At 46.0% G+C, this 13,988-nt stretch overlaps 1 protein-coding gene across 13 annotated transcripts in view; it reads right to left on the bottom strand.

The window, feature by feature from the left end:
• Positions 1-253: 253 nt before the first annotated feature.
• LOC307121108 (complement factor H-like) overlaps positions 254-13,988 on the bottom strand; it is a 29,810-nt gene continuing 16,075 nt past the window's right edge. For 3 of the 13 annotated variants that reach the window (XR_013815928.1, XR_013815929.1, XM_079808539.1), the window contains 3 exons: positions 7,935-8,064; positions 1,073-1,112; positions 260-900 (listed from right to left, as the gene is read on the bottom strand). Coding sequence is in view for 9 of the 13 variants with exons in the window: in XM_079808539.1 (XP_079664665.1) it covers positions 1,097-1,112; positions 7,935-8,064 (146 nt within the window). In the remaining 4 variants the exon portion in view is untranslated. Of the gene's footprint in view, positions 915-1,072; positions 1,113-7,934; positions 8,065-13,988 lie in introns of all 13 variants that reach the window. The other 10 variants (XR_013815930.1, XM_079808535.1, XM_079808533.1 and 7 more) reach the window with 7 other exon arrangements.

The raw sequence follows: 13,988 nt of genomic DNA, 5'->3' as shown, positions 1-13,988 counted from the left end.
TCTTTTTGCACTGTGATTCTTATAGTTTTCAATAATTCAGAAGCATTCATTTTCCACTTGTGCAGAAAAATGTGACTTACTACGGCTATCAAAATAATAAAACAATCACAATTTTTCTGATGATAATGATTTCTTTAGAAATTAGAATGGATTTTTCATTCTTATTCAGCCCTCCTTTTTTTAAGTAGTAAAACGTCAAAATGTAAATAAATTGGGAAAGTAGTTGAATGCAAAAATAAATAAACACCAAACTCAGAGCAATAATTTGAATGTTAAGCTTTATTCTGAAGCAGTGTTAACACACATTTCTGTAACATAAGTATCAAGCGAGCATGTGTGTTTGTATGCGTTCTTGTATGGTTTATGAGGACACAAATTGTATAATGACGTGTATTACAACATTAATATGCTTTATGAAGAAACTTCCTGTGTCCTCGTAAACCAGATGGCTTCAAAAACATACTAAACAGTGTTTTGATGGGTAGGTTTAGGGGTAGGGTAAGTGTAAGGAGATAGAATATACAGTTTAAAAACCACTACGCCTATGAAGAGTCCACAAAAACTGCATATAGGCTACGTGTGTGTGGTCCAGGTAAACCCTTATGAGGACAAAATGTCCCCACAAAGATGGCAACATAAAAAAAAAACATGTTTTGCTGCCCATGAGGAAAACAGCTGATAAATCAAACTAAATGATGTTTTTTGAAAATGTAAAAATGCAGAAAGTTTTCTGTGATGGGTAGGTCTAGGGTTAAGGGATTTAATATACAGCTTGTACAGTATGAAAATCATTATGTTTGTGGAAAGTCCCCATAAAACATGGAAACACAACGTGTGTGTGTGTTGCTCCTGCAGCAGTGTGTCTGTCCATCTTCATTCACATCTGTGGGATCATCAGATCTTAAGAGAGAAAACTATGATAAATGCAAAGTTATTTGTGGAAATTATTGATGTTTTAATGAGTTTACAATCTCACAGACACTTATCTACTAATAATCATTACAGGATCTTTATTCCATTCTAATTTTGCAAATGTGGTTAGTACATTATCAAAATGTTTCATAATTGTTACCTCAATGTTTACTCCAGCTTTCAGTTAATCTTTTGTTGAACTGAAAAAATAAATAAAAATAAAATCAATAAAAAAATGTAAATTTCATCAAGGATATAAATATTAACTGAATGTTTTCAATAACTACATAGCTACTTGAAATTTAGTTTTTGAATTCAAGGTTAATGGCTATCTAATTTTAGAATGTTTTCAGTGTGACACTACAGAGTTGTTGTTTTTTTAGCATAATGAAAGCTATATAGATATAAGGATTTTATTATTATTTCCCATATGAATATGTAACAGTGGTGCATTACCATCACATTCTGGGTTCAGAGTTCAACCAAATTTAGCACATCTGGGGATTCCCTCTCCAGGCTTGAACCCTTCTTTTAAACATTTGTATTTTAATATGGCATCTTTCCGATATACTTGCAAACTCGCAATAACATCACCATTCGGTAGAGTCGGGTACTTGAACTTGGACTCGAACTCGAGTCCACTTTTTGAATGACTTGTCACGCACTCGGATGAATTTGTACTCGGACTTGGACATTTTGTACTCGGAAAATATACTGAGTGCAGTCGAGTCCGCGTCATGTAACAACAAAACCGGCTTAAAACAAGATATGAAATTAATTGACGTCTCCCCGCCTGACACTTTACTGCACCACACTGGCAGGCAGCAGTAGCATCATCTTAAAGGTCCCGTTCTTCGTGTTTTTTTGAAGCTTTGATTGTGTTTACAGTGTGCAATATAACATGTGTTCATGTTTCGCGTGTAAAAAAACACAGTATTTTTCACACTATTTACTTATCTGTATACCGCTGTTTCCACTGTCCTAAAAACGGCTGGTGATTTCCTTGTTCTATAAAGTCCCTCCTTCAGAAACACGTAACGAGTTCTGATTGTGCAAGCGGTTCCTGTGCTGTGATTCGACTACAGCTTAGCGCACGTGAAAGCGGTTCCTGTGTTGTAATTTGACAGCAGCTTAGCGCACGTTGGAAAGGTCCCGCCTCTTAACGGAGAGATGTATGCATTCAATAATCTCTACAGCGTCCCTGGGAAAGCCAAACAAAGGTGATTTGACTCCTGGATGAAAATAACAGCGTCTCGATGACATGGCGATAAACACACTCAACGCAACAGTTCCTTTTCTCCACGCGACCGTCCGCTTCTCCACGTGGGACAGCAACAAGACCGCGCCCCCTTTTTCACGTTTCTTTGTGGGCGGAGGTTAGTCTGTTCTACTGCTCTACTGACGTAATTAAAGAAGGAAGTACCAGGATGTAGTCCAAGCCAGCCGTTCGCTGTAGGCTTTGAAAGGGAACTTCTGTTAAATAAAATATCTCGCTTGGCATTGAACTTTGAGCTTTATAATTTTACAGGTATTATTTATGCTCTAACAGCAACATTACACACTAACTAAAGTTTGAACAATGGAATCGCGAAGAAGGGGACCTTTAAAGCCTTGTTAAAGCTGCGGCGCATTACGGCTGCGGTGAGGTTTTGTTCTGTCTTCTACGCGGTGCCAACTCACACCAGGAGCATTTCAGAAGCGAAGCGACAGGTTTCGCGAGGTCACGTGATTTCACAGTCCTGCGTCGATTTTTTTTGTGTTCTAATATTAAATGTTTGTTTTGTCCAGTTTAATTCTGTTTATTGTTGTTTTTTGCTATCCCATATGAAAATATACTACAGTATTTGCTGTGTAAACTAGTGAATTCTAGTATACTGTAAATATTATAGTATTTACAACAATTTGTTAATGAATGCTAAAGTAGCCTATACTGTTGTATTAATTACAATGAACTTATAAACTGTAATAAATACTGTAGGAATGATAGTTATGTGAATTACGGAGTCTGCACGGGGTGTTTATTTTGAAATTGACAGGATTTTTGTCTTTTATTTTGTACTGCACGGCGCGCGGCTGGTGTAAACACAAGCATTGACTAGATGGCCGCGATCAGCTACGGTAGCAACGTCGTAGCCGTAACGCGCCGCAGACCTGTACAGTGTAAGGCCCCGATCACACAGAACGCGTTTTTCAGGTTTGAAAACGCGAGGCGCACTGCACTGCCTTTATTGGTTAACGTTTTTTCATTTAGAAAACAGCAGTGCGCTGCTGTGTTTTTTTTTTAATGCTGCTAGGAAACCCGCGAATAAGCGGTGCTGTCAGTCTAATCAAGGTAACGGTTGCCACAACGGAAAGCCCGCCTCCATTCATTCAATTGGACAATAGAAAAAAAAAGCGATGATGTCAGGCGTTTTTCCGCTCAGAGTTGATTTTTTTTCAACTTCATGCGCTCAGAGCGCTTTTGCGCTTATGCGCTTTTTCAACTTTTCATGCGCTTCTAAAACGGCAGGTGCAGCAGGCAGTTAAAACGCGAGGCGCCCGGGGTGCAACAGAAATCTATTCAAAAGAGGCGGCTCTCGCTGCAAAACGCGTTCTGTGTGATCGGGCCTAAACAAGGCTTTACAGCTGCAACGCGGCTACCGGAGCTGATCGCGGCCACTCTAGTCAAGGCTTGTGTTTACACGGCGCATTTCAGAAGCGTCCCAGAAGCGGCTCATTGCACCGCTTCGCTAAAGATAGGCGCCTCTCCTATTTTTGACGGATGCCGCGCCGAAGCTGCGCAGTACAAAATAAAAGACAAAAATCCTGTCAATTTCAAAATAAACACCCTGTGCAGACTCCGTATTTCACATTACTATCATTAATACAGTATTTATTACAGTTTATAAGTTCCCTGTAATTAATACAACAGTGTACTTTAGTATTCATTAACAAATTGTTGTAAATACTATAATATTTAAGGCTGAATTATACTTCTGCGTAGGACCTACGCTGTATCCTCTACGCCGCAAGTTACGCGTTGGTTTTCATTTATACTTCTGCGTTGTTGTCCAATGTACAATTACACATGCAGACCGCTAGGAGGCAGTGTCCACGGGCATGTTGATGGTAACCCACAGTATCAAGGCAAAAGCAGAAGAAGAAGCGGCTTGTTTACATTAGCTGTGTCTCATTTAATTTAATTTTGAAGGCTGCATCCTCTCCTGGAGGACACATCCTGTGAAGGATGCGGTTTACGGAGTGTCCTTAATCAGAATTAAATGAGACGTCCTTTGTAGGACACACAGGCAGGAAGTATCATGTTGCTATGCCAACACTTTCACAGTGGTGTTGCGCTCTCACACCAGTTATATGAATGAAAATTATTTAACTTGAAAATGACTATGAAATGTTTCTTGCCTTGACAGCAAAGTACTGTTCTAAACGTTTAAAAATCACTAAACACTTGTAATCCTGTTTACCACAACTATCTATTTGATACAGCTTAAAAAAACAAAAACAAGCTTTAAACTACTTAAGTTTAAACACCACATCTTTGCTTGCATGTAAATATCTGCTGGCGGCAGATAATATTTAAAAATAATATTTAAAAAACTTGACGGTTGTTAATGGCGACGCAAAGAATTGTGGGTTATCTGCAGCAGCGAAGGATACACCTCATGCACACAGGTCGCATTCGGAGTGTCGTACTTACTTTTCTGAAATGAGACAACCTTGATGACACATGCAGCCTTCGAATGTGACCTCTGGAGGACGCAACCTTTCGAAATGAAACATTTCATGTCTCTCAATCAGCTCCCTGGTTCAGTAGTCAGGGCACTGATCAGGACAAAAGTCAATGGGCTGACTACCTGATCCGTGCTCTGACTACTGAACCAGGGAGCTGATTGAGACGCACCCGAAGTATCAGCAGCAGTGATGGCGGCAGATAGCGGCTTTTCTTGCGGCTTGAGTTGTTGTATGGTGTTTGCGCTGGAATGCGTTTTTGAAATCATGCAGAGTGCTCGTGGCGCGGTTTTCAGTATCGGCAGCTAGTTTACTGACTAGCACTTCAATCGATTGCTGTTGCGGAGACTTTGAAATCACAAAACGAAATGCACCCATTGTGATGTGTCCCTGTTCTTGATATACAATCACTGATTAACATCTTTGGTTTTAATGAGAAAATAAATAAACTATACACAGCGGATCTATGTTTTTATTCACTAACATAAAGAATCTCTGGACTACAAAATACTGCATTATATAGCAGATGTAAGGATGAAACTATCATCCCATTTCTGGACACACACTCCTATGGCAGATTTTTTTTTTTTTTTTATTGACCTGAGGGAGGGGTCCTGGCAGACCAATCACGGCGCTTGCGGTCCGCGTAGAATTGACGCATTGTTACATTTTTGGAGAGGTGCGCGTCAGGGTATGTTGTAGGGTACGCGCGCATCACACAGCCTACGGTGTAGCTACGGTGTACACTCGACGCACAAGAATAAATTGGCCTTTACAGTATACTAGAATTTACTAGTTTAACACAGCAAATACTGTAGTATATTTTCATGTGGGATAGCAAAAAACAACAATAAACAGAATTAAACTGGACAAAACAAACACTTCATGTGAGAACACAAAAAAATCGAGAAAAACAACGTAGGACTGTGTAATCACGTGGTCTCGCGAAACCTGTCGCTTCGCTTCTGAAATGCTCCTGGTGTGAGTTGGCACCACGTAGAAGACGGAAAAAAGCCTCACCGCAGCCGTAATGCGCAGCAGACGTGTGCAGTGTAAATAAGGGGTAAACACAGGGCCGGATTAACCATTAGGGCAACTGGTCACTTGTCCAGGGGCACAGGACATCTCAGGGGCCCTGGGCACCGTCAAATATTATGTTGGATCACGTTATAAACGCAGTCCTCACTTTCCTAATTATATACAGATTTTTGCAACCCGTTCGATCAAAATATTTTGTTAAATCATGTCAAAAACATTGTCTGTAGTTTCCTGCGCAGCGAGCGAGGGCGAGCTATCAGGTTGAATTTTTTCATCAATAATCAAAACAAATGTGTCTATTTAATAAAAAAATCTACTTATTATATATTTTTAAATATTACATAATTCATCAATGCCCGTTTGTCATGTATAATACACCAACCAATCGTGATCTGGCAGAATTCCAATGGGCGATGTGAAGTGAGCGGTAATTTTCTGCTCTAATTCATAAATCGGTTGAAAATTACATGGACGGACAAACTAACGTTTGTGGAATGATTTCCCGCGGTTCGTCTCATTTTATAAACAATATTTAATATCGCTGACAAAATGGATGTTAACTGACAACAAACAAAGCACTGCACAAAACCATGCAGCAGCAAAAGTCACGTTAATGGTAAGTAGTGTTAAATTCACTTGTATTTATAACACACCGTTTACTATTTGGTTGACTAATTATGAAGCCCAAGTGCCACCGGCTCCTACAGGCCTATGTAGGCTGGCGAAATGTGATTTGAAACGACTTCATTATATTACCATTTTTGATAATTACGCAGCATTATGAAAGAAGTCTCTTATGCTCATCAAGCCTGCATTTATTTGATCAAAAACAGCAATATTGTGAAATATTATTACAATAATGGTTTTCTATTTTAATATACGGTACTTTAAAATATAATGTATTCCTGTGATCAAAGCTGATTTATGATCATTACTCCAGTCTCCAGTCAGTGTCACATGATCCTTCACAAATCATTCAAAAATTATGATTTTTTTTTTTTTTTTTTTTTTACTATTGCCCCTTTTTTACATTTGATATCTCTACTGAGCCATGCAGAAGCCTGATTTGTTAGTATAGAAGTATAGGCTGTATGCTCTTGGTGATAGCGACTTTGCGATTGTTGCTTTGGGGCAGATGGGGCCCTCGAGTCTTGTTGCCCAGGGGACAGGAAATTGTTAATCCGGCCCTAGGTAAACAAGGCTTAAACAAGGCTTTATGCTGGCAGACAAAACACACATCACGCATGGATCGCAATGTGTGGCTAGGACAATGTCTTTAAAGTCAGCAATAATTTGTTTGCTTATGAAAATCATAAAGAATTTATTTGCAAGAAATCCGGTAAAAAGAAGCACTTCATGGATTGCAAATTTTGAAATCTGGCACAACTTTCTACCGACATGTTCAAAGAAAACCTAGAGAAATGTAAGCTGCTTATTCTAGTTTTTAATATCAACTTAAATCCAAATAACTTAGATTTGGGTGATATCACGATAAATATATATCGGATTTTTGTGTGCATAGCCTACACTTAAAGCGGTAGACAGAAATGAGGCCACTTCATCGTGCATCATCAGTATCGAATGATCTAATGGTTTACACTTGGACTGTCAAATAAATTCACATACATCATGTCAAAATGCAAGTCTGACGGAGTATTCATATAAACACAGTCGGTTAAGTCTTAAGTAAATGTAAGTTAATCGTCAATATAGCAGTCCAATAAACCTGCTGCCGTAATGCTAATCAAACAACAAAAGACAAAGAGAAAATCACTCACTCTACTGCTTATAACTTCAATTAAAAATGTAATAAGAATCACTGTACATGTAATACAGTGAAGTTTGTTTTAAATTTACATTTAATTGTTTTATTCAATTTCTATATTTATTCTAACTTGAATAATCTTGAGAAAACATATCATTTTCGTGAAATAAGATTTTAGTATCGCCCAGCCCTAAACATTAGCATTTAGTGATACCAGAGGCATTACATAATTGAAACACAACAAAACAGGTTAATTTGTGTTTTTCATGCACTTGTAATAATAAAAGTTCTACATATATATCTATGTCCATTCTATTATTTGAAGCCATTTTTGATTGGAAACTAGTTGAGGTTCTGTTGACAAAATAAAAATGTTAAATGGCAATGACAAGATGTAAGTGTTTTTTTGTTAAATTTTATATTGCCATTGGTTTAATGGGTTGAAAGGTTAAAATATTAATATAAATTTCTAATCTTTTTTTAATTTAATTACTTTCTGGACATGGGCGGAGTCGACTCAGGACTCGGACTCGGACTCGGACTCGGACTCGGACTCAAGTGTGAGTTCTTATTGTCCAACTTTCCCCCTTTCGGACTCGGACTTGAACTTGTGAAGGTTTTATCTGTGAAAAGCAAAAGGGAAAGAGGTTTAGTTGAATTGGTTAATTTGACAGAAGTCTGTGATCATTTGGTGACAATACGGAACACCAGCATAACTTCCCTCCACCTTGTTGCCTGATGCAGTCACACCTTTATCTGTGTGGATGGCTGGACATTTCACCGCTAGGCAATAAAATATAACTAACAATAAGTAAAAAATTATTATCCACCATCAATCGCCACTTACACTAAATTAAATCAAATCAAAATCAAGAATCATTCTCATGTTTTGGTGATTGCTTAGTTATTTTTGACGTTTTAATCTGGTTCTTTCACTTGCCCCTTCAAAAAAAATATTTCTCTTCTTCAGCTCTTTACATCACTGTAAAAAAAATTCAGGTCTCCAACTGAAAATTTTCCGAAATTCAATTTGGCCAACTAAAAAATTTAGATGTTATCGGTCACTAGAAAATTTTAAAATAGAGACCTGATTTTTTTTTACAGTGATTTTGCCTGCTAGTTAGCTCCCTGTCACGTGACAACGGAGTGCAGTTACCTAAAGTCTGCTTTAAAGTTAAGAGTAAAGATGAAGTGTAATTGGTTATTTATAGAACGGTGGATCAGTCACTGTATCAGCTCACAGCGGGCACATACTGTGCAGTAATAAGCGAATGTTCCGTAGAGAAATTAAAACAGGTCACACCTCAACAATTATCGCACAAATGCTCTCAAATGTTTTTTGATAAAATATCTAAATATCACATAATTGGAGTCGCTTCAACCCGCGGACATGAAAAACAGCCCGCGGCAATAGTGTTAAAGTACCCCAATTCTGCGGGAAAACCGCAGACTTGGCAACCCTGGCTGACAGCGCTAGTCAGAGCATATGTCAGTTGCGTCTTGCTCCGTGTTCACCACAAGTTTCAGTCCAATATAAAAGTCTTTACTACTGACCGACTCACTCATTAAGACAGTCTTTACTGCCATCTAATGGTGTAATAATGTAACTTCAGTTCCCTTTCAGTCGGTCACTACGACGTACGTCGGTAATAACCGACGAATTGGGATCACTTCAGAGAGCCCCTATCAGCTTCGAGAACTTAAGAACAGGCCAATGAACAATTGGCGTGCGAGATTTGCATCTCGCGCTCCGCCCCGCGCCGCGGGTATAAACAGGAAGCGAGAGCATCGCACTGACGTCATTCACTTCGGAGCCTAACCGGCGTTTGAAGTCTACAGACTGCTTCCTGATTATTCAGCGAAGATTACGACAAGAACAGAGAGAAGAGGATCGTGTGTGTTGGTGTGACGGCGCTTTCCAGCGGGACCGCGAACTCAAAGCTGCGAGGAACAACTGCTGTTATCACAGCAAGACAGCTTGTTGGTATCGGTGGGCGTTCCTTCTGAGTGCAAACACAGGCTGCACTATCCCCTGTGTGTTGCCGCGGTTTCCCTGGGTGCTTCAGCACTCTCTTAAAAGAGCGATTTCCTCACAAAAAGAGCAACACGGGTGTGACACTGCGTCTTTTTCAAGATGTCATTCCACCCGTGCGTTTCTGGATGCGGTCGTTCCCTCTCGCCCGCTGACGGCCACACTCACTGCATCACGTGCCTGGGCTTACAGCACGCTGAGGCAGCGTTTGTGAATAGCTCGTGTTCTCACTGCGGGAACATGACTATTGCGGTGCTTAGGTCGAGACTCACCTACCTCCGGGAAGGCGGAGTCCCCCTCCCCATACCTCGATCTAGAGCTATCCCTAACCAGGATAGACCTACTTCGACGGATGGCCGGGGTGATCTGAGGATTACGTTCAGGCCAAACCCGCCTAGTGTCCCTACGCAGGTCCCTGAACCCTCTCAAGCACCGCTGCCGGTGGCGCCACCGGAAGAGATCGCTGGTCCCGCCCACGGGCGCCCAGTCATCTCTTTCGGAGCGCCCGCGGACGAGCAGATGTCGATCGCAGCATCGGAGGGGGAGTTCCAGTCCTCAGAGGATGAGGATTCAGCTGTACTGCCTCCCTCTGGGAGAGTGGCAACGTCTGAGTCGGACCCTGAGTTGACGGCTATGCTTTCCCGGGCCGCCGAAAAGGTCGGGCTTGTGTGGAACCCTCCACCACGTCCCGAACCTTCTAGGTTGGATGATTGGTTCCTGGGGGGGGGTCGCGCTGGTTCTCAGCGTCCCGCCCCAGTGCCATTCTTCCCGGAGGTGCATGAGGAGCTTTCCAGGTCGTGGACGACACCCTTCAGTGCCAGAAACAGACCTGGAGGCTCCTCCCTCCTCACTACCCTTGACGGTGGACAGGCCAAGGGTTACGGGAGGATCCCGCCAGTCGAACGTGCCGTCGCGATGCAGCCCGCTTCCGGCGACCGCCTCCGAGTGGCGTGGTGATCCTCGTCTCCCGTCCAAAGCCTGTAGGTTTTCGTCCAGTCTAACTGCGAAGGCCTACAGGTCCTGCGGACAGGCCGCGTCTGCCTTGCATGCCATGGCGTTGCTTCAGGTGCACCAAGCCCAGGCACTCATGGACATGCACGAGGGTAGGTCTGACCCTCCGGGCGACGAAAGTTACCGCCCGTTCCGTGGGTCAGGCGATGTCCACCTTAGTGGTCCAGGAACGGCATCTCTGGCTCAACCTGGCCGACATGAGGGAGACTGACAAGAACCGGTTCCTGGACTCCCCCATATCGTCGGCCGGGTTGTTCGGCGACGCGGTCGAGAATTTCGCCCAGCAATTCTCGGCCGCCCAGAAGCAGACGGAGGCCATCAAGCATATCCTGCACCGGCGGCCCGCTGCTGCCTCCACCCAGCCGCCGGCTGCAGCGCCTCCGCCTGCCCGTCGCCGAGGACGTCCTCCTGCGGCCGCCCCCGCTCCCGCCCCAGCCCAGCAGCAGCCTTCCACCGGTCGTGGGCGTGGAGCCGGTCGCGGGAAGAACGTCCAGCCCGCTCAGGCCGCTGCCAAGCCAGGTGGCAAGCGCCGTCGGAAGAGACCCTGAGACGGGCCGCCCAGAGATGGAGGAAACTGCTCTTCGGGAGATGGCTGCAGCACCACTCCTTCCCCCGGTGGAGGGCCGGGGGAACCCCATTTTATTTTCTGTGCCAGTGGCACCCAAATTTTCAATAAAAGAGCAGTTTCTAACATCTCTGGGTGCCAAGAGAGCGCGTCTGGCGGTATGCGACGCTACCATGCCTCGTACCCCTCAGACACCTCTCTCCTCGCCAACAGGGGGCGTCGGTTGTGCGGACGCACACAAAGTGCCTCCCCACGCTCGCCCGTCCCCTCAGCGGATGCAGGTCGTGTGTCAGACCCAGACCCCTGCACGGACCACTCCCATGTCGTCCTGGGGCCCCTGCGTTCCGCTGCGCTGCCCCGCTCCGGGTACGTCCGTGGTGCCGATGATCCCGCTTGCTCGGTCTCTGGGGGCCTGGCTAGCGCTCCCCGACCCGTCTCGCTGGATCATCCGCACCATCAGACTCGGCTATGCGATTCAGTTCGCCCGGCGTCCCCCGAAGTTCAGGGGTGTCCACTTCACTTCTATACCGAAGGAGGGCGCCCCCGTGCTTCAGGCGGAGATCGCTGTCCTATTGGCGAAGGACGCGATAGAGCCGGTCCCTCCAGCCGATATGAAGTCCGGGTTCTACAGCCCGTACTTCATTGTACCCAAGAAAGGTGGCGGGTTACGACCGATCCTGGACCTGCGTTACCTGAACCGCTCCCTCCACAGGATGCCGTTCCGAATGTTAACCCAGAAACGCATCTTCAGATGCATCCGTCCCCAGGATTGGTTTGCAGCGATCGACCTGAAGGACGCGTACTTTCATGTCTCGATTCTCCCTCGACACAGACCGTTTCTACGCTTTGCTTTCGACGGACGGGCATACCAGTACAAAGTCCTACCCTTCGGGTTGTCCCTGTCGCCCCGTGTCTTCACGAAAGTCGCGGAGGCGGCCATTGCTCCCATGAGAGAGCGTGGTGTTCGCATCCTCAACTATCTCGACGACTGGCTGATTCTTGCCCAGTCGCGGGAGCAGTTGTGCGAACACAGGGACATGGTGCTCCGGCACCTCAGCCAGTTGGGTCTTCGGGTCAACTGGGAGAAGAGCAAACTCTGTCCCGTACAGAGGATCTCTTTTCTCGGGATGGAGATCGACTCGGTCGCCATGACTGCGCGCCTCACAGAGGAGCGCGTCCAGTCGGTGCTGAGCTGCTTGAGTACGCTCAAACGCAGTACAGCGGTTCCACTGAAACATTTTCAGAGGCTCCTGGGGCATATGGCAGCAGCAGCCGCAGTAACGCCGCTAGGGCTGCTCCATATGAGACCGCTTCAGCACTGGCTACACGACCGAGTCCCGAGATGGGCGTGGCACAGCGGGTCCCTCCGTGTCCAAGTGACGCCGAGATGCCGCCAAACCCTCACCCCGTGGTCGGACCCTTCGTTTCTACGGGCAGGAGTGCCTCTAGAACAAGTGTCCAGGCATCATGTTGTCTCCACGGATGCCTCACCCACGGGGTGGGGTGCCACGTACAACGGGCTTGCAGTATCGGGTCTGTGGACGGGGCCCCAACTGCAATGGCATATCAATTGCCTAGAGTTGCTGGCAGTTCGTCTTGCTCTCAGCCGCCTCAAAGGGTCGCTCAAAGACAAGCACGTTCTGGTCCGGACGGACAGCACGACGGCCGTTGCGTACATCAACAAACAAGGTGGTCTACGCTCCCGCCGTTTGTCCCAACTCGCCCGCCATCTCCTCCTGTGGAGTCAGAAGCATCTGAGGTCCCTTCGTGCTATCCACATTCCGGGCCTGCTCAACCGTGCGGCCGACGAGCTGTCACGGTTGCCAGTGCTTCCCGGAGAGTGGCGACTCCACCCCCAGGCGGTCCAGCTGATTTGGAGTCGCTTTGGGGCCGCACAGATCGATCTGTTTGCCGCCCACGACACGACCCACTGCCAGTTGTTCTATTCCCTGTCCGAGGGGACCCTCGGCACGGATGCACTGGCACACAGCTGGCCCCGGGCTCTGCGCAAATATGCGTTTCCCCCAGTGAGCCTTCTTGCACAGACACTGTGCAAGGTCAGGGAGGACGAGGAGCAACTCCTCTTGGTAGCTCCGTACTGGCCCAACAGGACGTGGTTCCCGGAACTAGTGCTCCTCGCGACAGCACCTCCTTGGCCCATTCCTCTGAGGCAGGACCTTCTGTCTCAGAGACGGGGCACCCTATGGCACCCGCGTCCAGACCTCTGGAAACTCCATGTCTGGTCCCTGGACGGGACGCGGAGGTTCTAGGTGACCTACCGCAAGCGGTAGTCGACACCATCGCTTCCGCCAGAGCCCCCTCTACGAGACGGCTTTATGCGTTGAAGTGGAACCTGTTCGTCGACTGGTGCTCTTCTCGCCGAGAAGACCCCCGGAAATGTTCGATCGGATCTGTGCTATCTTTTCTTCAAGACGGGTTGGAGAGAAGGCTGTCTCCCTCCACCCTCAAGGTATATGTTGCCGCCATCGCCGCAAGCCATGACCTCGTTAATGGTGAGTCCTTAGGCAAGCATGATCTGATCGTCAGGTTCCTAAGGGGAGCGAGGAGACTAAATCCTCCTCGCCCTTCTTCTATACCCTCTTGGGACTTGACTCTGGTGCTGACCGCACTTCAGAGGGCGCCCTTCGAGCCTTTACAGTCAGTAGAGCTTAAGATCTTGTCTCTAAAGACAATACTCCTGATTGCATTGGCCTCAGTTAAGAGGGTAGGGGACCTGCAGGCATTTTCGGTCGACGAATCGTGCCTGGAATTCGGGCCGGGTGATTCTCAGGTAACCCTGAGACCCCGGCCTGGATATGTGCCCAAGGTTCCCACTACTCCCTTCCGGGACCAAGTGGTGAGCCTGCAAGCGCTGCCTTCGGAGGAGGCAGACCCAGCCCTAGCTTTGCTCTGTCCCGTCCGTGCTCTCCGGACTTACG

The sequence above is a fragment of the Gobio gobio genome, assembly GCF_949357685.1.
Source record: "Gobio gobio genome assembly, chromosome: 24".
Taxonomy (NCBI): domain Eukaryota; kingdom Metazoa; phylum Chordata; class Actinopteri; order Cypriniformes; family Gobionidae; genus Gobio; species Gobio gobio.
Note: the sequence above shows the minus strand (reverse complement) of the source record. Positions and strands in the feature narration are given on the sequence as shown.